Source organism: Dromiciops gliroides, chromosome 2 (assembly GCF_019393635.1).
Source record: "Dromiciops gliroides isolate mDroGli1 chromosome 2, mDroGli1.pri, whole genome shotgun sequence".
Taxonomy (NCBI): Eukaryota; Metazoa; Chordata; class Mammalia; order Microbiotheria; family Microbiotheriidae; genus Dromiciops; species Dromiciops gliroides.
This window is the reverse complement of record NC_057862.1, coordinates 655,119,777-655,144,526: the sequence shown is the minus strand read 5'-3', so window position 1 is coordinate 655,144,526 and position 24,750 is coordinate 655,119,777. Positions and strand designations below refer to the sequence as shown.

The window sequence follows — 24,750 nt, the reverse complement described above, 5'->3', positions numbered from 1 at the left end:
TTCCAGCCTCAGCACGGCTCACTTGCCAGTTCTTTCCACAAACATCTGTTCAACAGCCTATCAGGTGACATGAATGCAAGGACTGTGGTTCTCACAGTTACCCTACTCAGCACTCTTCAGCTTAGCAGCATCCTTACTGTCACACCAAGGACTAAAAACTGCTCCAGGAATGGTCTGACTAGAGTGGAAGGACTTCTTTTCAGAAGCGATGTCTCTCTTAACAGAGGTCACGATGACCTTTTTTTTCTGGGGTGCTAACTCGTATTGAGCTGACAGTCACTAAAATCCCAGATTTATTCAGAGAACTTGGAACTGACCTTTAGAACCCAAGGGACCAGTTGCATTTATCCCTAGTGAATTTCATCTTCCATGCAGCCCTCAGGTCAAGCATGAGGTCTTTGCCATCCAGTGTCTGCTAATTTGATGAACCAGCCAGCTTGGTTTTGACCCATGTCAATAATAACAATGTTAAACGGCATACTTCAGAGGTTTATGCCTTCAAGGAACAGTAAAGAGATAGAATGATACCCAGGAGGAAGGGCCCTGCAGAAGGTTCTAGAAAAATTTCAAACTTAATCTAGACGTTCTCCCTCCATTTTCTCGGAACCCCTGACCCTTGTTAAACTGCTCAAACCTAACTTCTGGTCACCACCACCCATCTACTGAAACAACTTGAGGGGTTTTTAAAGGTTTCTAAGAACCAAAGCAACAAGTGCATTATGGCTATAGCTCTTTATTTTTCAAAAAGTATTTTCTTGGGATTTTTTGGGCTTCAAGGCCACAGGGGTTCATCACAATTTCCCTTCCTACAGGAAACCCTTCCTCAGAGCCCTAGAAGCCTTGCTCATCCTGAGTTCTAATTTACCTTGGCTGAAAGGTAGAAACCCATTCCAAAGTAACAGGCATAAATATTAATTTAGCAGAATGACCGATATTCCAAGACTTCAGAGATAAATGAAGTAAGGCAGGAAAAGAGAAAAATGGTTTATTTGGTGGTGATAAGTAGAAAGCACTCTTGGCTGCGCTCCCCTAGGTGAGAAACACCAGCAGGACCGAGCTCCGGACACTCCCATCGGTCCTCCTGGCCTTGAGTCCCTTGTCCACATCAGCAGAGGCTGCATGCCTCTCTTCTAGCTGGAGGCAGCAGCTGCTGTGCCTTCAGACAGACCAGTATGTGATGGATTCTCCTTCTTCTCTTCAGGTTTCATGGCAGGAAAGAGAAGGACCTCCTGGAGAGAAAAATGTGTCACCTGCGGCCTGAATCTCCCCACAGATGCTTCTGCTGACACCGCCCCTGCGCCCTCAGTCCTCAGGAGGAGGCACAGATCAGGCAAGGAGGAGAAGTCAGCTGGCTCCTTTTTACTTGCAGTCTTAACAAAAGGAGGCCAACCCCACCACAAACAGGAAGCACAAGGCTGGCTCTTCTTAATGGATTCCCATTTTACCTTTCTCTAACTAGGGTGCACAGCATTTAGGTTTCTTTGTTTATGATTCAAGTTAAATGCGCTTTAGAATCATCATCTCTTTGGTGTAGGGGATGAAGGGCTAGCAGTCACTTACCTTAATGTTGTTAGAGTCTGTAAGAAACATCGTGAGCCTGTCGATGCCCATCCCCCAGCCGGCCGTTGGCGGCAGACCATATTCCAGGGCAGTACAGAAATTGTCATCGATGACCATGGCTTCATCGTCACCTGCGGCCTTGGCCTGGAGGACAGAAAGAGACATGAGGGCATGCTGAATATCTGTAGTGATCAGATGCCTCAGATCACAGGGACTGGGAGCTTCCTACCCTTCTAGGAAACTCATGGCAACCAAAATACCTTGCAGACCAAACTCTACAACTGACAGATTGATGCCAGATTCCTTTTCAGAAGAGGATGAAACAAAACATGTGTGTGAGAAAGCCATTTCAGAACAAATGCCAAGTTTCTCAGGGAGATAAAACCACTACTCAAGAGAGCACAGATGCAAGTCCAGCTGTGCTATACTGGTCACCTCACTTCTAGATAAGTCAGTCTGGGGCTGTATTTCCCAGTGGGCTTCCTTTTAGAACAGGCCTCAGCCCAACCCTCCTCCCCTTTTTGCACAGGATCACTGTGGGGACAAGATCTGAGCCCATGTTTTGGGTTCTGTGTGCATGGCTGCATGGTGATCTGTCCTGTAGACCATGGGCTAGACTCCTGCTGGGTACTTCCCTGCTCATGTGAGCTCATTCATCCCTACCTTGGCCTGCTCTTCAAAGAGCTGCCGCTGCCGCACTGGGTCATTCAGCTCAGTATAGGCGTTGCATATTTCCTTCTTCATCACAAAGAGCTCAAAGCGCTCAGTAAGGCCATCCTTGGAGCGATGCCTGGACAATGGAGACCAAAGGACAGTGGTCGGGCAACTGGCTATGTGCCTCAGGAGTACCAATGGGCAGTTCAAAGAATCACTGATCTAGAGACAGGAGGGACCTCAGGGGTTCTCTAGTTTGGTCCCACTTCTCTCAATATTGCAGTTAAGGAACTGGGGCCCAGAGGGAAAGATTCACCCAGATAATAAATAAGTGGAAGAACCTAGATTCAAATTCAGTTTCTTATTCTCCAAATCCAGAGCATTCCCATAGAGCAAAGTCCCTCAGTCAACTAACTAAGCATGGATCCTTTAAGCATTGGTGGATAGACCCTCTCAAGGTCACAACCAGAGCTCAGATATGAGCAAAGACTAGGTGCGATGCCTTTCAGTAAAGCCATAAAATACAGTAAAGAGACACCAAAGATCCTCTCCAAGACAGCCATGCTGTATCTTACCACTTGGCCAGTGGGCTCATGATCTGTGGGTGGTCACAGATGAAGGTAGGGTTGATGCACGTCACTTCCAGAAACTCACCTACAAGCTGGACAATAAAAAGGGATACACTGCTAGAGAACAACTCTGAATGATGCTTTCCTAGTCAAAATCCTCGCAAGAGTACGAAGTCCCCAGCCAAAGGAAGGCTACAAGACTGCTTCTGCTCATACTTTTCCTATCTAGCTTGACTCTGAAGATGTCTGAGCTGGGTTCTCCTCTCTGTGGGCTGCTGTCTTCACGGGGAGCAGAAGGAGCCATCCAGCCTTGGATGAGAGGGACCAGAACCCTGAGGTCACGATCACTTACCTTGTCAAGAAGCCTTGCTGTGGTCCGGGGAGGGGGACACTCCACACCTCTGGCCACACAGATGTCATCAAGAATCTTACGAGTTTCTGTCATGCAAACACACAACATTAGGGAAGAGCTCCCAAACCCAGGTGAGGAACTGTGTCAAGCACTATGGAAGTGCTCCAGGGCTTTGTAAGCCTTTCTGCATCATGTAGCAGTGAGTTATCAGCAACGACTCCAACACACTTTTTGATCCAAGGGCTAAGGCCAAGGAGAAACACAAGCTGGAGTAATATCTTTACCTTCTGTTTCAAAAAGACTGGTCTCAGGAAGCTTCATGCCAAGAGCCTTCTCCAGCTCTTCCACCATGCTGATCTTCCGGAAGGGGGGGGTGAAGTCAATCTCGTAGGCCTGGCCCTCTGGGCCCTCTGGGTGGTAGGTGAGCTTGTGGCTTCCTGTAATGCTCTTCACCATTCCTGAAACCAGCTTCTCAGTGATCTCCATGAGATCCTGGTAGTCTGCATAGGCCATGTAGAACTCACAGGTCGTGAATTCAGGGTTGTGAGTCAGATCGATCCCTTCATTCCTGAACTGACGTCCAATTTCATAAACCCGGTCAATGCCGCCAACCACCAGCATCTAAACACAGAGAAACAAGCATGACCAAAGTAAGCTTTGGCAAGCGGCCTTGCAAAATTTACTGGCAATCCTTAAAATAAAATACACAAACCATCAACAGCAATGTGAAAAACTGTTCAAGATCGCTGTGTCAGAGAAGTGGAAACAGAAATCACTCTGAGATACCAGGTTACATCCATTAAAGCTAGGGAGAGCCGATGAACTGATGCAGAGCAAAGTGAGAAGAACTCAATTCACCTTGTAACAACTTATAAAAACAAATAATGCTGCAATCCCAGGGGAACCAAGATGATGCACAGGCCCCACCTCTGAACAGAGAGGTGATGGATTCAATATATAAAAGGAGAGGCATTTCTGGAAATGGCCAATCTGGCCACTTTTGTTTGATTCCTGTTACCGAGGCTGTGCGGCTTTCCCTAGTGGTGGTAGTCAGGGCGTAGGAGAGGTGGCAGGGAGAAATTTAATTTAAAAAATACCGCCGCTCAAGAGATATACAAGCTTTTTACACACCTTCCCCCATGCAAAGATAAGCAGGCAGTCTCATAACAAGCATTTACGACACACTTAACAACGTGCCAGGTGCTGTGATTACCGCTGGAGACACAAAGAAAGGAAGAACATGGTCCTGGCCTAGGAGATCCCATTCTAATGGAGAAGACACCCTGCCCCAAACTGTCCATGATCCATCCTTTGTAAATGGAAGGTCACCCCAAAAGAACGGCACAGGCTGTGCATGGGGAGAGGTGTGAGGGGGTGTCCAGTAAAGGCCTCTTGTGGAAGCTGGAGTATGAGTCGAATCTTGAGGGAACTCAGGGAAGGCAGGGGGTGTGTGTATGTGTGTGGAGGTGAAGGGTCATCAGTGACAAGCAGGGAAAAGGCACAGATAGGAGGGGACAGAAAAACAGGGATGGAGGTTTTTTGCTGACTGTAAAAAAAGCAAGGAGTTGGGAGATGGAGGGTCATTTACAGCCAAGAAGGCCAGGGGTTGCTGGGTCATAGAGTAGGGTAATCCACTGGAGGTTATTTTAATGGAGGTGGGAGGGAGGGGAATGGCTAAGCTGGGGGTGAATTGGGATGGGGAAAGACTGGAAGCAGGCAGGCTGACCAGCAGGCTATCGCAATAGTATAGGCCCAAGGCGATGGGGTCTAGACCAGGGCTTATTAAACTTTTTCCAATTGCGACCCCTTTTTGCCTCAAATTTTTATGCAACTCAGTGTATAGGTATATAAAACGGATACACATAACTCTTCACTGTTGCCAAATTTTTCGTGACCCCTACATTTAGTTACACAACCCCATATGGGGTCACAACTCACTATTTAAGAAGCTATGGTCTTACTAGCTATATGACCCTGGGCAAGTCACTTAACCCCAACTGCCTCACCAAAAAAAGCTACAGTCAAAAAAAAAAGAAGCTATGGTCTAGGTCAGGGTGGCAACTATGTGAGGGGAGAGAAGTAGATGTATAGGAGAGAGGCTGTGAAAGTAGAAAGGGTTAAGACTTGGAAACAGATGGGATCTGTGGGGTAAATGCCAAGAGAGGAACTGAAGCTAACACCCTGGGAAGATGGTGGTACCCCTAACTATCAGGAGAGAAGAGAGTTTGGGGCAACAGAGAACAAGCTGTTTCCTGCCAACAGGAAGAATAAGGCGCAAACATGGATGGTAAGCATGCAGGGTGCTGAGGACCCCAAGTTGGTTGGACAGTGGAGAGCTGAGGCAATCACTCCAACAGAAAGGGGAATGTCTTCCAAGTTCTATTTCTAATCTCCAGGATGTTGTTTCCTCATACCCCACCCTGGGGAATCACTTGTATGTCTCCAGGCCAAAAGGACTTCTTAATTAGCTATCGGCACCTACAAACCCAAGGATTTCCTAGCCCTTCCCTTCTCGAAGGACAAGGATCTACGTTCTTCTGACCTTGTGATAGAGCTCTGGGGCAATTCTCATATACAAGTTCATGTCCAGCTCATTATGGTAGGTGATAAAGGGTCTGGCAACAGCTCCCCCTGGGATGACGTTCATCATGGGTGTTTCTACCTAGAGAAAGAAAAACAACCAGTTGTCAGTTAACCGAGAGACACTACAGATTATGCCGATCTATTTCCAATTCTACATTAGACAGTTAATCAAATGAGAATGACAGAGACTCAAAATCACTTGCTATTACAAAGATCCAAGTGTCATTAACATGACACCATGAAGAATTCCTTAGTGTTGTGGAAGTGGGTCAAAGCCAAGAAGACTGCCACAGCCCTGGCACCATCCCCAGGGTAGAGAAAACACTGTGGGGTTAAGATCATCTGGACTGCACTGAGCTTGAGCCGTGTGTCTGTGATCCTTTGCATAAAGATCCTATTTAAGCCACAAGGGCTGGGCCCCTCCACTCTAGCAAAACCCCAGGACTGTTTGCTCTGTCCTGGGGCTTGAGAACTGACCAGGGTAAAGGGATGGTGTAAATCAAGTAAGACTTCATGCCATCCAGAGACTAATTCTTTTTTTTTTTTTTTTTTTTTGCGGGGCAATGGGGGTTAAGTGACTTGCCCAGGGTCACACAGCTAGTAAGTGTCAAGTGTCTGAGGCCGGATTTGAACTCAGGTACTCCTGAATCCAGGGCCGGTGCTTAATCCACTGCGCCACCTAGCCGCCCCACGACTAATTCTTTTCTATGCCAGCAAACCAGCCAGGAGAATGCACTGTTGTGTCTAACCATGGGACTCCCGAGCCCATCACCAAGACAGGAATTCATGAGCCAGTCAGGCCCTGTCCTAAGAATTATGGAAACACGGGGGAACTAGGAGAGTGGCAGAGAAAGGACGACCCTCAGCCGGACTTGGAGGCCTCTGACACAGAGCAATCCTCAGGAAGGAGCAGGGAACAGCAGGGCAGGGTGGTCCACGTTAGGAATGCCTGAATAAATGTCACAAAGAATCCTTCCTCACCTCCAAGAAGCCCAACTCATCTAGGAAGCTCCTTATGTAGGTAATTATCTTGGAGCGGGTGATGAACTTCTGTCTCACAAAGTCATTCAGGATCAAGTCCAAGTATCGCTGCCGATAACGTGTCTCCTTTAAGAAGAGACAGAGCAGTTAGCAAGTCATCGTATCCTGATCCATAAAACGCAGAAGATGGGAACACTGAGAGGTACAAGAGCAAAATCAGCCTGAAAGGGCTGGATTCAGAGGGAGGAGGCACCAGGAGCTCACCTTGTCTTTGAGGCCAAAATGAAGGTGAGGCAACATATGGAGGCATGGAGACAGGAGTGTAATCTCATAGGGAATGATGCTCAGCTCTCCCTTCTTGGTCTTCCCCGGATTCCCCTGAACCCCAATAATGTCTCCCCGTCGAAGTTTGTTATTTATATGAAAAAATTCTTCTTCTGATTTATAATTCCTGAGGGGAAGGGACACTTAATTCAGTTCACAGTGGGCCAAGTTCAAGATGACCCATGTTCTCACCCATGGTCCCTCACTAAAATCCTAAACAAACATGAAAGGTGGTTCCTTGTAGCTCCTTTTAGATTCCGCCCCCCCCCCCATTTGGGGGGTGGGGCAATAAGGGGGTAAAGTGACATGCCCAGGGTAACACAGCTAGTAAATGTCAAGTGTTTGAGGCCAAATTTGAACTGAGGTCCTCCTGAATCCAGGGCAAGTGCTTTATCTATTGCACCACTGAGCTGCCCCCCCCCTTTAGATTCTAAACCAAATGAGGGCATGCACCTGTTCCCATTCCCCTCCTAGAACCCTACCTCCCAACCACTGTACTAACTGCTCTTTTCCACCTATGCATTCAGTAAATTCTAGTTAAATGACCAACTTGAGCCCTGCTCACCCACTCTACCTTAGATAATGGGATTGGGAAAACAAGACCACCAGCACCTCCAAACCCCACATGAGATGGTCCAGGCCATGAAAGCCTTCCATACCTGGAATTGGCCATCACCTGTAGCTTAACTCCTTCTCCTCGAAGATCATAGAAGATGAGTTTCCCCCCAGAAGCCCGTTTTGCATGGATCCGGCCTATAAAGGAAGCAACAAAGCCGAACCATTTATACAGTAACATCAATATTATAAAAATAATCAAAGTTGAAAGATTTAATAACTGATCAATACAGTAACCAAGTATAATTCTAAAGTTTCCTGATGATACATGCCTCCAGATACAGAGAGCAGATGGCCTCAGAGTGCAAACCAGAGTATATATTTTTCTTTTTCTTTCTGTTTTTAAAAAAAATTTTTTGGACATGGCTAAGGTGGGGATTTGTTTTACATGCATATATGTATTTATAACGGGTTTTGTTTTTCTTACCTTTTCAATTGATAAGGGAAAAGGAGGAGAGGAAAGAATTCAGAAGTGAAAAGAAAAAACAAAACCACCAAAAGATCTTCCCTGGCAAAGTCAGAAGTCATCTTGTGATAATGTGTGTTAATGAGCACCCTCTGTATTTGTATCAGGTTTATAGCAAACAGCAGCACAGAGCACACTACAAGGTCTAAAGGTGCTTGCTTTCTTCTAATCATACTAGTTGTGTGAATTCAGAGGCAACAGGGCTCCTACCCTCAGTTACTGAGCCCAAACATATATCTCAGCTGAGGAGTTGAAGGTTTTTCAGGAACCCCCACCCCCAGAACCCCAAAGGGTCCTGGTCTTAATGGTGCAAATTATAGCTGCTTTCAGGGATAACAGCCCTCCCCCAAGGTTACACAATACCAGCCTTATCCCTGATCTCTGGCCCAGGTTCCCTCATTCACAGATCCCTTAGCACATCTCCTCTAAACATAACTGGATCCCTCAGGATCACCCAACTTATTAGTGAAGAGCTAGGAGAGAGGTATTTCCATAAGAGAGATTGTTCCCTTTCTTCAACTGAACCACCAGATTAGAAGTATTCTTCTAACAGAAAAAAGCTCTTATTTTCCCCATACCACTTTATGGCCCACTGTAGAAGGAGGGTGCAGGATGGGTTATCACCTGATGGAAGAGAATACGCACCTGCCACTCTCACAGTGATGTCAGTCAGGTGGTCACCTGGTTGTAAATGATTATACTGCTCGATGAAGTGGGTGAGGGAGGTGTCTACATGGAACTTGTGTGGGTACGGGTCCTCTCCACTGACTTTCAGCTGCTGGACCGCCTGGCTGCGGATCTTGTAATATTGCTGTCATAAGAACACAAGAGCCCAACATGTCAAGCCAATAGGCACTCACTAAGTCCTTTCTATGGGCCAGGCACTGGGCTAAGCACAAGAGCCTCTGTGTCCTCAAGGAGCTCCCAGTCTAATGGGGAGACCAAGCTGTAGATGGGATAAACTGGAAACAACCTTACTGAGAAAGTGCTGGTGTTCAGGGTGATGGGGAAGGCTTCCAGGCATGGGGGTCTGCCTGAAAAAAAAGGCATGGAGCAAAGAGATGAACTGTCTTGTTAAAGTAACAGTATGTGGAACGGAGTAAGGTATAATACTTGAAAGGTAGGACAAGGTCAAGTTAAGAAGGATTTAATAAGTCAAGCAGAGGGCAGGTAGGTGGTGCAGTGGATAAAGCACCTTGGCCCTGGATTCAGGAGGACCTGAGTTCAAATCTGGCCTCAGACACTTGACACTAGTTGCGTGACCTTTGGCAAGTCACTTAACCCTCATTGCCCTGCCAAAAAAACCCAACAAAACCCCCCAAAAAGTCAAGCAAAGTGGCAGCTAGGTGGCACAGTGGATGGAGCACTGGCCCTGGATTCAGGAGGACCTGAGTTCAAATCCAGCCTCAGACACGTAACAATTACTACCTGACCTGTGTGACCCTAGGCAAGTCACCTAACCCCAATTGCCTCTCTCTCTCTCTCTCTCTCTCTCTCTCTCTCTCTCTCTCTCTCTCTCTCACACACACACACACACACACACACACAGCCAAGCAAAGGATCTTATATTCAATCCTGTAAGTAATAAAAAGCCACTGGAGTTTATTGAAGTAGGGAGGGAGGGTGACCTGTTCAGACCTGTGCCTTAATACCCTTTTAGCCAGGTGAGGGGGGGTGGGGGGGCCCTGAACCAGGGTGGGGAGAGACAAGGCAGGGAGACCAGCCATCAGGCTATTTCAATAGTCCAGGCATAAGGTGATTAGGCCCATATCAGGGTAACTATAGTGTCAGAGGGGAGGGGACCATATGGAGAAATGTTTAAAGATGGAATCGATAAGACTTGACAACAGATAGAATGAGGGGTTGGGGGGGGGGGCACAGTGAGGAGTTGGAGATGATGCCTGGGTACCTGAGAGGATGGCGGTACCCTCAATAGTAACTGGGAAGTCAGGAAGAGAGGAAAGTTTTGGGAAAAAGATAAAAAACAACAACAATGAAATCACAGGGGGAGGTAGAGAGGTAGGAAGAAGCCAATTTAACCCAGTTTCTTTTTCTGTAAAAGCCCTGGAAGGCAGCTTATGGGCATGGCTGTTTTTCAGGACACAAACCTCGAAAGGTCAAGAGAGCCTTCCCAACATCCCAAGTTCCTTGTGGAAACCCCTCATGGAGCAAGGACCCAAGAACTGATCTAGGTTGTTCTTGATTTCCACGGTCAGATCCTGCCGTCTGCTGCCATCTCCACACGGTCACTGTCCACCCTCCAGCATCACTGCCTTTGAAATACTCAAAGCCATGACATCACACAGGCTCTTCCCTACATTTGAAGCCACTCTGCTTGTGTGCGTCCTGCTGGCCCTTGTTTTGGTTCACTTATGGACTGTTTGTAAACACAAGACAAGAGAAAAATGGCTCCTATCGGGAGAAAACCTAGAACTTGAGAGGGGTTCCGAGCCACATCTATTCAGATGGTTTTGGGTTTGAGTGGATTAACAAAACCCTTCTGGGACACTGGGGGGACCGTATTGGACATGTCTTCCTCATACCATTCTCTGTAGTTGATCGGTCACTGACAGAGTTAAAACTCACATTTGGGTCCAGGCTCTCCTCATCAGCAGGCACGCCATTGTCAACCGTGTGATTGGTGGTGGGGGCTTGATTCAGCTGCTTCTCACTGAGCTCTTTATGCTTTGCCTCCTTCTCAGCCATTTTCTTCTCAGCCTTCAAACGTCTCTTCAGCTCACTAGGTCAAGATGATGACAAAAGTCAATGTGGCAATTGCCTGGGGAACCAGTGAGATCCTCTCCCTGTGTATCCACTTCCCAAGGTATTGTAACTCACTTCTACACCTGAAGAGTCACCAATCACTTAGCCACTGAATCTAAACCAAGCAAGCAATGGAGGGGGAGTGGTTAAGATAAGAAAATACACAGCTCTCAGGACCTAACCAAAACCTAACAGGACACTAAGGGAAAACAGATACAAGGGCTGAGTTTGATGCCCAAAGCAATTTTTTCCCCTAGTGATCACTGCCCCCCAAGCTTGCTGCTGCTGTATTCCCAGAAAGGAAATTCTGTGTATGAAGAGAAGCCCATCAGAGCACAGTCAACCTTCAGAACAATGAAGGGTTCTTGGCCTCACCAGGAAGTGTGCCTGCCAATCTGTTTGCCCACAGGGCAAAATCTACCCATCATCAATAAATCTCAGAAGATAAAACTCTTTGGGAGGCAATCTAGCTTGAGTTATGGGAAAATGACACAGATTTACATATAAGCGCTAGATTTCTGGGGCAGAGCCAAGGCTTCTGCTCTCAGAACTCATGACATGATCGCTCCAAAAACACCTCCAGATAATGCCATGGGACTATTCTTGGAGCAGTAGAACCCACAAAAGAATGGGCTGAGCTTATTTTCCAGCCAAAGACATCTTAGAAGGTCGGCAGGAGGGGGATTCTGTGATGGGGCAGGAGTGGAGCCCAACCCCACAGTCACGCAGACACAGATTTGGTCCCAGGCAGGCCTCGCCAGAGAAAGAGACCCCCAGAGCCTCTGAATCAGCTCCAGTGCCGATGTCGTCCGGAACTAAGCTCACAGTCTGGTGAGAGGGCTGAGCGGTTGGTTAGGCGGAGATTACAGGGGTCTCTGCTGGCACTGAGGTGGAACTTGGTGTTTCACCCCTGCTGGGAACCAGGAAGTAGGCTTGAGTGGAGGTGTCCCAGGTCGGGGAGGGGAGCAGGCTTGTCATAGCTAACAACCACAGCACACAAAGTTTTGCTGGCTGGTTAATTAGCAAGTTGGCCTGGGGTTATCTATGGACCAGAGAACAGGCCAGGCAAGTAAAGAACCTGCCCCTCCTTAAACACCACCTTAGACCCCCTGAAGCTTGGGGCAGTGCATCCTGGAAGTAGTGCCCCACTTTAAGAGGGGTTAAAAGTCAAGTAAAAGGGGCAGCTAGATGGCGCAGTGGTTAAAGCACCAGCCCTGGATTCAGGAGTACCTGAGTTCAAACCCAGCCTCAGACACTTAATACTTACTAGCTGTGTGACCCTGGGCAAGTCACTTAACCCCCATTGCCCCGCAAAAAAAAAAAAAAAAAAGTCAAGTAAAAAACTGTCAAGATGAGCAGATGGAGAAAGATGAGGACCATAGAAAGTTTCTTTAGTGACAAGGAAGATTGAGGTGCACCCTCAGAAGAGAAAAGCATCAGGGCTCCTACATCCAAAGCTTCCAAGAAAAATATGAATTGGTCTCAGGCCATAGAAGCACTCAAAAAGGACTTTTTTTTTAAAGTGAGGCAATTGAGTTTAAGTGACTTGCCCAGGGTCACATAGCTAGTAAGTGTTAAGTGTCTGAGGTCAGATTTGAACTCAGGTACTCCTGACTCCAGGGCCAGTGCTCTATCTACTGCGCTACCTACCTGCCCCTCAAAAAGGACTTTGAAAATAAAGTAAGAGAGGTAGAAGAAAACATGGAAAGAGAAATGAGAGTGATGAAGGAGTGTGAAAAGTCAATAGCTTGAAAAGCCAAATTGGCCAAATGGAAAAGGAGGTACAAAAGCTCTCTGAAGAAAATCATTGCTTAAAAATTAGGATTGAACAATTAGAAGCAAATGACTTTATGAAAAATCAAGACACAATAAAGCAAATCCAAATGAATAAAAAAATAGAGGGCAATGTGAAATATCTCCTTGGAAAAACAGCTAACCTGGAAAATAGATCCAGGAGAGGTAATCTGAAAATTATTGGACTACCCGAGGACCATGATCAAGCAAAGAGTTTAGACGTCATCTTCCAGGAAATTGTCAGGGAAAAGTGCCCTGATATTCTAGAAGCAGAAGGTAAAATAGAAATCGAAAGAATTCACCAATCACTTCCTGAAAGAGATCCCAAAATGATTCACACATAAGCCACTCACTTTTCATCCCCCCCATGTCCAAGAGGGCAGATGATCTCTCTTTACATTTTATCTAGAAAACAAAGACTGGCAGGTGCTCCCTTTATTTCTCATTTAGGATCACATATGAGGAGATGGAAGGAACCTCAGAGACCATTTACTCCAACCCCCTAATTTTTTTTTTTTTATTTTTTGGTGAGGCAATTAAGGTTAAGTGATTTGCCCAGGGTCACACAGCTAGTAAGTGTGTAAAGTGTCTGAGGCCACATTTGAATTCAGGTCCTCCTGAATCCAGGGCCGGTGCTCTATCCACTGCGCCACCTAGCTGCCCCCCAACCCCCTAATTTTACAGTGGAGGCACCAGGCTCTGAGAGGTCACACAGCTAGGAGCTGTTGGTGCAGTCCCATCAAGTCACCATCTTCATCTGTCTTCAAGTTGAGTGCCAAACTCAATTTCCTCCATTTCCTCATCTTGCATTCTTTTCTCTGTATAGAATTAATTGTTATTCGAGGTTTTTATGACCCCATCTTTTGGCTAGAATTTTAAAAACCCTGGCACACTGGCCTGGGGCTCAGGCCAGCACCTCCGCCAATGGCACAGTGCTCCACCCACTGATTACAGCCATCGCCATGGCGCTTGGCACCTCACATCATCACCACTTTCAGATGCCTACATGGGCCTGGCAAAATTATAATGACTGGAAGCCCAGTGAGGGCAGTCATGTGACTGTTAGAGTGGCCAGCCAATTGGCTTGGGGCTATGTGTGGTCAGCCTGGGGTCTGCTGGGAAGAAGGGAAGTTTTTCAACTTTCTAGCTTGAAGCAGGAAGGCGACAAGACGATGCTGTGTATTCTCAGCTGATTCCTGGGCGGTGGTGTTATTCAGGTTGTATTATTTCCCTTTCCCCATTTTATTTCCTTTCCCTTAATCCCACTGATCCTGTTTGTGTTTTAAGTTCATTCTTGTTAAATAAATCCTGCTCTGTTTTGAGGGAGGCTGTTGGTCTCCTTCCTTGCCCCAATATTGCGGTGAGCCACCTAGCTAACACTCCCCGGATAAAAATTGGTCCCTACATCTCATACCCTCATAACCTGAGTTCCAAAACTCAAACAAAACTACTATAAGACTATAGACAATTTCTTTACTGCTAATCCCAATGGTTTTTTTTGACCTTTCTGTAGCTTTTGATAACATTGACCACTTTTTATTCCTAGATACTTTTTTACTACCAGACAATCTACTTTCTTGCTTCTGGTCCCTTATTCCCACCCCTCTTTCTCAGTCTCCTGGTCCTTGCCCCACCTCTTCCTGTGGGTGTGTCCTAAGGCTCTATCCTGGACCCTCTTTTTTCTATACTCTAAAGCTCCCTGGGTTCAAAGATCACCTCTACGCAAACAATGCCCAATTTACATACCCAGCCCTCATATCTCTCATTAGAGGCAATCAAAAGCACTTGATGCCAGCAGGACATTTCAAGCTCAGTATGTAGCCAATGGAACTCTATCCCTGACCCCCCACCATTTCCTGTGTCTGCAGAGGGCACAATCAAGGCATCCTGGATCTAGATCCATAAGGGCCCTGAGGGGCTTCCCAGGAGCACCCCCCCTTCATAGATGAGAACTGAGGCCCAGGTCACACAGGCAGCAAGTGACTCCAAGCAACTGGAGTACCTTCTGTTCTACCCCACTGTGCTGCCTCTGCTTCTCTCAGGCACTTGCAGGGATCCTCTTCCAAATTTTGTCTTCTATTGCCCCATCTTTCCCATCCTTCCTCCAACCTTCACAGACACTGCCCTGGCTCAGGGCCTCATCATCTCTCACTGGACTATGGGAATAGCTTCCTGGTCTCCTCTGCCTCCAGTCTCTCCCATGGGCCAAAATGGACATCTCTCTCTCTTTTTTTTTGGTGGGGCAATGAGGGTTAAGTGACTTGCCCAGGGTCATACAGCTAGTTGGACATCTCTTAATGCCAGTTCTGACCAGGTCAATCTCCTGATCAAAAATCTTCTGTGGCTCCCTACTCCCTTTAGGATAACACAAACTGCTGCCTCTGGTGTTGAAAGGCCTTCACCATCTGGTACCCATCCGTGTCTCCAAACTGACTTCAGAGTATTCTTCCTATTCTGGTCCAATGGCAGTGCTCCAAGTCCTGCATCTGGGACCCTGCATGAGTTGCCACCATAGTTGGGACCTTCTGTCTCTTCACTGCTGCCCCAGAGAAGCCCTGGCAGCTGGCCATTTCATGAATGCAAATGATTGGCTTTCCTTACAGTCTCTTTCACAAAGTTCCTCAGATTATGATTAATTCCGACTTCTTTGTATGTTCCACATACTAAACCCACAATGAGTCACTCCTGCAGAGATCCACTATTGTTCAGCAAGAGAACTGGAAACCAAAAGACGGAGCCAAGGATCAAAAAATCCATCTGCACCTGCTCATTCAGTCAACAAGCACTACTAAGTGCTGGAGAAAGACTCCTGTCATCTCCTCTAAAAAATCCTGCCCCCCAGGGAGCTAACATTTTAACAGGGAAGACTTGTAACAACTAGGTACACAGAAGGTATATCCAGAATAGTAGAAGGTCTTCTCTGAGGGGAAAGCAGCAGCAGATAGGGAGACTGGGAAAGGCCTCTTGCAGAAGCTGGTAAGGAGGAGAAAAAAAGTCAAGAATTTCAGGGGAAATAACGAAAAAAGTGGGAATGCCATACCAGCCATACCAGATTCAAACTGTGACCCAAAGCAGTGATGGTCCTGCAATTCTGTTCTTCTGCCGGATTTCCTATAGGGAAATGCCCTTTTTAGTTGGTGTTCCTGAAGTTCAGAATATAAAAATTTAAAAGCTATTTGGTATTTGATTAAAAAGAGATGCCAACCAGTGAAATATATTAAGCATACAACATACCAAACACACTAAGGCAATCCAGTGGCTTAGTGGCTGATAAACTCAAAGACCTCAAATACCTAGAAACTGCTAGGAAAACTAACTGGAAAGCAGCTTGGCAAAAATTAGGCGTAGAGAACACCTGAGACCACATGCCAAGACAAGCTCCAAATGGAGCTTTCCTTAATTAACTGCTCATTTACCTTACCGGAGGAGTAAGATGGCAGAGAGAAAACATACTTGATAATGGAAAAAAAAAAGTTTATTTATTAGAGGTAGATCAGTGGAACAGACTAGGCACATGACAGAGAGCAGAAAACAAAGTAACTACAGTTACTGGGGTCAAGACTCACTATTGTACTTAAAACTTGACTAAGACTTTTCACCGTGAACCTTGTAAGATAAGCTCCAAATGAGTCTATGATTTAGACATAAAGGGTCACATTGTTTGAGGAAAAGGGAAGTCAGAGGAACAAGGAAGAATGCATCTTTCACAACTATGGAAAGAGTTCATGACCCATCAAGGGATACTGAGGATCACAGAAGGTAAAACAGGTAATTAAAAAAAAAATACTATTCTCTTCCTCCTCTACTTTTTTTTTTTTTGAGCGGGGCAATGAGGGTTAAGTGACTTGCCGAAGGTCACACAGCTAGTGTCAAGTGTCTGAGGCTGGATTTGAACTCAGGTCCTCCTGAATCCAGGGCCAGTTCTTTATTCACTGTGTCACCTAGCTGCCCCCAAAACAGATAATTTTGATGATAAAGGTCCTGTATCCAAGATACTCAGTATGCCCCCCAAATTTTGGTAAGACTTAAAACTGCATTAAGATACCTTATATAAGGAACATTCAAATACATAAGAACAAGAGCCATTCCCCATTAAATAAATGGTCAAAAGATGAGAACAGGAAGTTTTCAGAGGAAGAAATTGAAGCTATCAACAAACACATGAAAAAAAAATGCTCCAAAAACACTTTTAGAGAAATGCAGATGAAAGCAATTCTGACCTTTGGTCTCATACCTATCAGACAGGCAAAGGTGACAATATAAGAAAATGACAGTTGTCAGAAGGGTCCCACTCTAATCCTGGAACCCCGAGTCTGGTTCAGCCACTCTGGAAAGGCATGTGCTACTTTGCCCCAAAGTCACTGCTGCGGGAATAATGAGCAAGCACCTTGTACTCCTGGGTGTCAGTGGCTGAGGAGCAGGCCCCAGCTACTACCTACCAGGCTAAAACCACTCCAGAGTGGGGGACAGGCTCTGGGGAGAAAATCAGTTGTGCGGCATCTAGGGCAGAGGAGCTCAAAAGCTGCCGCTCATCATTAATGGAAGTTAATTCTGGAAGTTGCCCAGTTTTGTACTAGGCAAGTCACTTAACCTGTCTGCCTCAGCTTTGTAAACTGAAAATGGGGATAATAACAGAACCCACCTCAGGGCAGCTGTGAGATCAAATGAGATAACAATGGTAAAGTACTGAGCACACTGCTGGGACCCTTGAAGGCACTTAATCCCTCCTTCCTGTGCATATACCCTCTGACTCAGCAGAAGAACCACCACTGCATCCATACACAAAAAGGATCAAAGAAAAAGGAAAAAGTCCTGTATGTAATCAGGGGCAATGTTTTGTCTACAGGGCAATAAAGAGAACAGACACTCCCTTCCTCTATCAGAAAAGCCTTGTCCTAGTGAAAGTCCAGGAGTGGCACAGATGTACACATCTCGTCTGACCCTGCTCTGCTCAGCAGGTGTGGCAAGCAGGCTCCCAATAAATCATCAAGTTCAGGGCAGAACAGCCTGGCTCAGTAAATCATTCAACGAGTTTTTAATTAATTGCTTATTGTGTGGCATGTACAGAACAGGTCACAGTTCCATAGCTTAAGATAAGAAATTCTGAGTAACTGATCCCTCCTCCCCCCAATCATATGGTGAAGAAAAAAAACAAACCCCAGGACAGGCTGAGTAGTTTTCGAAGTCCCATAAATGCTGTTTCTTTTGTGTTTGAAACCTCTGAGAGAGGAAAGAGGCAGGGTGGAGAGGAACGAGAAATGGCCATTTTTCATTTTTGTTAGTTTCACTGTGTATCACAACTGAGGCTAAACTAAAAGACTCACTCAATGTGGTTCAGTTATGAAATGAAAAGAAAAAGCCTTTCTTAAGAGCTTACTATGGGCTGGGGAAATAAAGGACAGTTCCTCTCTCAAGGAGCTGCCAGTCACACTGGGGAAGACCACATTATGGAGAAAAGCTACATGGAAAGGCCCAAAGGTCCAAGGACAGGGTTGCAAGGTGCGTTAGTCTTCTGCAAGCAGCTATGTTGCTACCCACCACCATTTAGGAACGAGGGAAGGTTTCCAAGGATTCAGGTAAAAAGAGAAATCTCGGTCTCCCAGGAAGGGGATGATGTGAGTGGGGAGGAGATTAACTGGGTCCTGGTGGGCACCAATTCCCATCAGAGCCTTCCCGGGACCCCTGAATGGGGTCTGGAGCCGCTGGCCAGTGCAGGGAAGACAAAAATTCACAGTGGATCCAATTCACTGCAATGGGATTAATTTCTGGCAGCTTTCTAAGCTTTCCCCAGCTACCCACTTGCCTGTGGTTTTTCTGACTCTCCACCTCAGCTGTAGTCACAACTGGGGCCTCCCTGACCTGGCACATAGCAGGCTGTACTGCTGCCTCTCCTCAGAAAGCTTGCTCCTGTAGCCTGCCTCTCTCCAGTTGGCTGGGGCCTCCCAGAACCTCTTAAGGAGGACACCCAGGCCAGCCATGTCTTCATTTTCCTCTGTATTCCAGGACTGTCTCTGAGATACCTCAGGGTCCTTCATCTCCTCTCCCCACCCCCAGATTCCTTTTATGTGTTTTCTTTACCCCTTAGAATGTAATCCCCTTGGGGCAGCTAGGTGGCGCAGTGGATAGAGCACCGGCCCTGGAGTCAGGAGGACCTGAGTTCAAATCCGGCCTCAGACACTTAACACTTACTAGCTGTGTGACCCTGGGCAAGTCACTTAACCCAATTGCCTCACTAAAAAAAAAAAAAAAAAAAAAAAGTAATCCCCTTGAGGGCAAGGGTTTAGCAAAGTGCCTGGCACACAGTGAGGGCTGTAACGATTGGAATGACGCCACCTGCTGGAGACTTACTGTAGAAGAGTTCTACCCATGAAGCGAAGGTCTTTGAGGGCAAGACCAGGAGTCTTTTCTTTGGCGTCAGGAAGTGACGTGGGCTAGTGGGAGGAGGAAGGAAGAGACTGGCGCTCGCTCTCACTCTCTTTCTTTTGGACTCTGGTGGAGAGCGGAGCTAGAAATGTGCTCTCCCTTTAATAGATAGAAATCTAGGCCTTTCTCTCTCTCTTTACCAAATTCTTGTTCTCCTTAATAAATGCTTAAAAGTCTAACTCTTGCTAAAGCTAATAATTTATTGGCGACCACTCATTGGATATTTTAGACAGACTAGCTAGAATTTTAGCCCTTAACAGGGCTTAATAAATGCTTGCTGACTTGGGTTGACAGTGCATGGATACCAATGGAAATTTCCATGGCTTTCCCTCCCTCTGGCTTACTCCCTTCTTTTCCAGTCACACATCTCTGACTGCATCACTTCTGTCGGGCACACCTTGCAAGCTATTCACCCTCAGCATTGTCCTTTGGGTGACCCAAAAATGAATTCTTCAGAAAATGTGGCATACCACAATCCCCAGCCATACATCATCACTAAAAGAATACTGATGTTTAAAAGTAGCCCTTTCTTTCAAGGAGAAACTTGAAGTCATTGAAGGCACTGTGTTAAGGGCTAAAATATCTAATGAGTGGTCGCCAATAAATTATAAGCTTTAGCAAGAGTTAGACTTTTAAGCATTTATTAAGGAGAATAAGAATTTGGTAAAGAGAGAAAGGCCTACATTCATCTATCTATTAAAGGGAGAGCGCATTTCTAGCTCCCTTCTCCACCAGAGTCCTCAAGAAAAGAGCGAGTGAGTCAGAGCGCCAGGCTCCCCCTTCTTCCTCCCATCAGCAAATGTCACTTCCTGACGCCGAAGAAAAGACGCATGGTCTTGCCCTCAGAGACGGTCACCTCATGGTGCAGCTTTTCTACAGTAAGTCTCCAGCAGGTGGCGTCATTCCAATCGTTACAACTGTTTGCCTCATTCAATTTTGGGTTTGTCTATCCGATTGCCTGTCTGTCTAGACAGGAGGCACTCTCCATCCAACTGAATTCTCCTAGGTGCAATGTTAGGCTGAATTCTTTTCAGTAATTTTGGATTTCCTTTTAGGAGATTACAATGTTCCTGTGCTTGATACAATCAGAGCAATTGTCAGCCAATGGAACATCTAAGGGACCTCAGAATCTTCCCCATGCAGATGCTCCCCAAGGGAATAAATATCTTTGGTGAGTGTAATCTCCCAATATGATGGGAGTTCAGAGAGAGTTTGATATTATTAAATTAAAATGATATTTAAAAAGTTCAACAAACAATGTTATCTCTATTGTTCTATCTTTCAGGGAATCTTGTAAGATCTTGAAATATTGCATAGGCAAAACCCCACTGAAGAAAACTTTAGTGGCATTTTGTTGGTTAGACAAAAACGTTTTTCTATAATCAAACACGAAGTGCAGTAGAATCTAGGCTTTTGGTCAATTATGGAAATGTAAAAATGCAGTCTACTGTAGGATGTTAGTCTGACAGTTCCTTGTTCTTATCTTCACCAAGCACACCCTTGAGGTGTGTGTAGATTATTCTCAGAAAGATTTTGTAGAGATTGACAGGTTAGAGCCAGTAGAAACATTAGATATTGAATCCAAAAGATGAAACTGAAGTCCAGAAAGATTAAGTCACCCAGATAGTCACTGACACAAGGGACTTTTGAACCCAAGTTCAAGTCACTGTTTTCCCCCCAGTACCAAACATCACCCTCCCCATGAAGAAGCAGATCATCTTGCGAATCAGTAATTATTGATATTCTCAGTCCCCTTTTTTGGCATAATAAAGTTTGATGTTCTTTCTGAATGTCTGGTATTCTCCTCTCATCCTGTTACCTCCAGAATTTATCCCTGAGTGCTCTCAAAACTGTGTTTAACTACAGTAGAGTTGCCAATCAAATAATTTTCTCTCAGGCCATTTCTACTTCCTTTTAGAGCAGTCAATCAGTGCTTGGGATACCAAAACAAACAAACAAACACAAAAAAACAGAACTGGCCCCGAAGGAGGGCACATTCTAATGGGGGAGACAAAATGTAAGTAACAAGGTCCATGAAAGACTGACCCACAGAGAGGATGTGGAAGGAACCTTGGAGCGGGGAGTTGGTGGCAAAAAAGCCTCCTCTCCTATAGGAGGAACAATGGAAGGTGAGTCTTGTTTGTTTTGTTTTTTGGTTTTTTTTGGTGGGGCAATGAAGGTTAAGTGACTTGCCCAAGGTCACACAGCTAGTAAGTGTCAAGTGTCTGAGGCCAGATTTGAACTCAGGTCCTCCTGAATCCAAGGCTGGTGCTTTATCCACTGTGCCACCTAGCTGCCCCTGGAAGGTGAGTCTTAAAGAGATTGAGGGAATCTAAGAAATGAAGAGGAGATTCCAGGCACAGAACAGCAAGTTGGGGACAGTGCTCTCATGATGGAAAATAGAGTTTATCATAAGAATCTTCACAGAGGTTTACCATTTTTGTCTTTAGTTTTCTTCTTAAACCACCTTAGGAGGACCTGACTTACTTTCCTCTCCCTTGCTGCTCGTAATCCTTTTACCACATACCTCCATAAGATTTGACAAATGGGTCTGTATTCTGAATGGGTGCCACCATTGTCTGTCTTGCTTCCTGGCAGAAGGTAGCATCCAGGTTACCTAGATCTCTGTGGGCCAACTGACTTACACTGATTAAACTTCCTTGGGAAGCTGTGATAGTGGGTTCCTTTATTAACTTTGTGGCATCAACAGCTAATTAAATAGTTAATTTGGAAGTAACTCAGTTGTGTCCTCTATCTTCTTGTTACTCCTTTTTCTAATTTGGTATTGACCTGTATTTAAGTAGTTGATTCAGCAATGACTTCTATGTGAGTAAATGTCTAAAAATACAACCAATTTTATTTTCAAGATGTTATTTGATCCTCACCAAATCTAATACTCCTCAAATATCTTCTTGAATTATTCACAATAGAAATGCAAGGCATAAAATCTAGCATTGTCTATTGGATGCCTCCCTACTACCCATCTCTCCCCCATCTTCAAAAAATCCTCATTTGATCTGCCCATCCCAAGTAACTATTATCCTTTAGCTCTTTGAGCTAATATCCTTGAGAAGTTCATTTACAAATAGGGCACTCAGCTTCCTCTCCTTTTACCCTCTACAATCTGGCTTCTAATGTCATCATTCAACTGAAAATACTCTTTCCAAAGTTACTAATGATCCCTTATTTATCAAGTCCAGTGGCCTTTTCTCAATCCTCATTCTTTTTGACCTCCTTTTTTTTTTCACCCTCTTCTTGATACTCTCTTCTCTCTAGGTTTTTGGAACATCACTCTCTCCTAGTTCGCTTCCTACCTATCTGATCATTCCTCAGTCTCCCTTGTTAGATCTTCATTCAGGTCAAGCCCACTAAATGTAGCATCCCACAGGGTCCTGATATGGCTCAGTCCATGGAGGAGAGAAATATGCAAGAAGACTGGAAAGACAGAAAGGGGTTAGGTCAAAATGCACTAAATGCTTCTTTTATACCACTTCATTTGGTGATCTCACCAGTTTTCATGGATTATCTCTAAGTTTGTGATTCTCAAAATCTAATTATCCATCTCTAACTTCTTTTTTTTTAGTGAGGCAATTGGGGTTAAGTGACTTGCCCAGGGTCACACAGCCAGTAAGTGTTAAGTGTCTGAGGCCAGATTTGAACTCAGGTACTCCTGACTCCAGGGCCGGTGCTCTATCCACTGTGCCACCTAGCTGCCCCTCTAACTTCTTTTCATCTCGAATTTTCAGTTCTCTATTTGACACCTTGAAATTAACATCCTCTTAAAACCCAACATGTCAAATGTCTTTTGCCTTTCTTTGAATCCCTGGCTTAGCACAGTGCCTGCTACACAGTAGATATTTAATAGATGCTTACTGACTACCCATAGTAAAACTGCAAAAATATCTAAGATTGAGTCCTTAGCATGAGAGACCACTTGTTGCTTGTGAAAAAAGTTAGCCAAAGTTCTGCATATGAACTCAAGACACACTTATGCATAGGCAGTTGACTGGAGAGTAAGACCTCTATTTTCTCCATTTAATATTCACCGTGGGGCTTTGCATTTCAAGTTCAAACAGGAGAAAACTGACAATAGGAACTATCTGAGAAGTGAGTAAAAACTGCCTTTATATTTATGGATCAAATGTAAGCCTATTTGGTAAGGTTCCCCCCTTATCAAAGTAGCAGACACAATTAGGTAATTTTCAGAAAGCTGTCTGGAACAACCCAGGATTCAGCTTGCTTTCAGAAAATCCTTCAGAAATAAATTCAAGATTTCTATAAGAGGAAGTCCTAAATGACACTTTGACAGCTCAGTCATTTCACCCGATTAAAGAGTCAGTTTAATCAACAAGCATTTATTAAGAGCTGACTAAATGTCAGGCACTCAATTAAAGTCCATGCCCTGTTGCAGCTTACAACCTAATAGGGAAAACAACACGTAAATAACTGGGCACCCACGAGAGATAGTTTATGAGTGCAAATCCTGCTTCGGTCATTTCCTAGCTGTTGACCCTGCCTCAGTTTCCTCACATGTAAAAGGAGGCTAATAACAGCATCAACTTCACAAGGATGTTGGGAGGATAAAAAGAAATCTATAAGAAACAACACTTTGCAAAGTCTTGCTCATCTCCATTTCCGGGAAAACTCTTCCTTTGCTAGGGAGGGGACGGAGGGCACAGAACCCCCTCATTAACTTATCTACAGACCCTGGGAAGCAGGCTAAAGAAAAGTCTCTCCCAGAGGTCTTCACTTTCTCCCCTTCCTCGCCCCTTGAATCCGGGCTGAGCCCGGAACTAGGACGCGCGGTGGCGGGGATGGAAAGACCTCTCAGAGGAGATCCCCTCGCTCCAAACCGAAACTTTCGGCTTCTAACGGGCCCCGGTGCATGCTGGAGCTTGTAGTTTCTAGGGGCGGAGACGGCTTCTTCGAAGCACGTCAGCGCCCATGAGAACCGCCGGAACAGCTCTAGGCGCAGCCTCGTCTCCAAGGATGTCCGAATGCTTCCCCACTCCGGAGTCCACGGCCTTTCCTGACCCCAGCCCGCTCCCAGAAAAGCTTACTTTTTGCTCAGTTTCGTCTCGGTGCCGTCCTCGGCCACCACCGCTCCCTGCACCGCCGCCATCTTCACCCCAGAGCCCGAACTGAAAGGGACTAGGGCTCCGATAGGAATTTCCGGGTCAAACCTGCCCTTAGCCGGAAGGGGACGGGGCTGCGACTGAGGCTGCGCACTATGAACTTCGTTTTCCTTGAGGAAGTCGAGAGCTGACCCTAGAAGTAGTTTCTGTTTGTCCCTTCCAGCCCTTCTCCTAAACCCGGAGAGAGAGGAACCACTAGAAGGTTTCCCTGAGGGCGGGGATATAGGCATTCCTTGCCCTGAATTCTTCCCCCACTCCCACCCTCCCGCCGGGAGCGCACGTGCACAAAGTTCAGCTTAGGGTAGGTCGGTACAGACTCGGTGGGGCGGGGTAAGCCGTCTCAGTCGAATGAGCGCGCGGAGGCTTCTCCCTTCCAAAGGGGCGGGGGATTGAGAGAGGAGGTTTAAGTCTCGGGCCGCTGCCGGGTGAGCGCAGGCGCATTATTGGCTCCTTCAGCACCATTGTGGTGGAGAGCAGCGGCGGTCGGGCGGGGGTCTGGAGCCCCTCGGAGCCCCTGCTCGCGCACGCTTG

General features: G+C 45.9%; 1 protein-coding gene across 1 annotated transcript; it reads right to left on the bottom strand.

The window, feature by feature from the left end:
- Positions 1-971: 971 nt before the first annotated feature.
- LOC122743280 (lysine--tRNA ligase) lies at positions 972-24,285 on the bottom strand. The gene is made up of 13 exons (XM_043988119.1): positions 24,145-24,285; positions 10,691-10,844; positions 8,750-8,915; positions 7,683-7,776; positions 6,964-7,150; positions 6,700-6,825; positions 5,678-5,797; positions 3,420-3,756; positions 3,136-3,221; positions 2,790-2,875; positions 2,224-2,350; positions 1,561-1,704; positions 972-1,229 (listed from the first exon to the last, which is right to left on the bottom strand). The coding sequence occupies exons 1-13, from the start codon at positions 24,204-24,206 to the stop codon at positions 1,131-1,133; spliced, it is 1,788 nt and encodes a 595-aa protein (XP_043844054.1). The 5' UTR covers positions 24,207-24,285; the 3' UTR covers positions 972-1,130.
- Between the last annotated feature and the right edge of the window lie 465 nt (positions 24,286-24,750).

Coding starts and splice junctions, on each gene's coding strand:
- LOC122743280 (XM_043988119.1), bottom strand. CDS start 24,206: ATGGCGGCGGTGCAGGGAGCGGTGGTGGCCGAGGACGGCACCGAGACG. Junction 7,151..7,682: donor CAGGTGATGGCCAATTCCAG/GTATGGAAGGCT, acceptor CCTTCCCCTCAG/GAATTATAAATCAGAAGAAG. Junction 3,757..5,677: donor CCCCAGAGCTCTATCACAAG/GTCAGAAGAACG, acceptor CTCTGTGTTTAG/ATGCTGGTGGTTGGCGGCAT.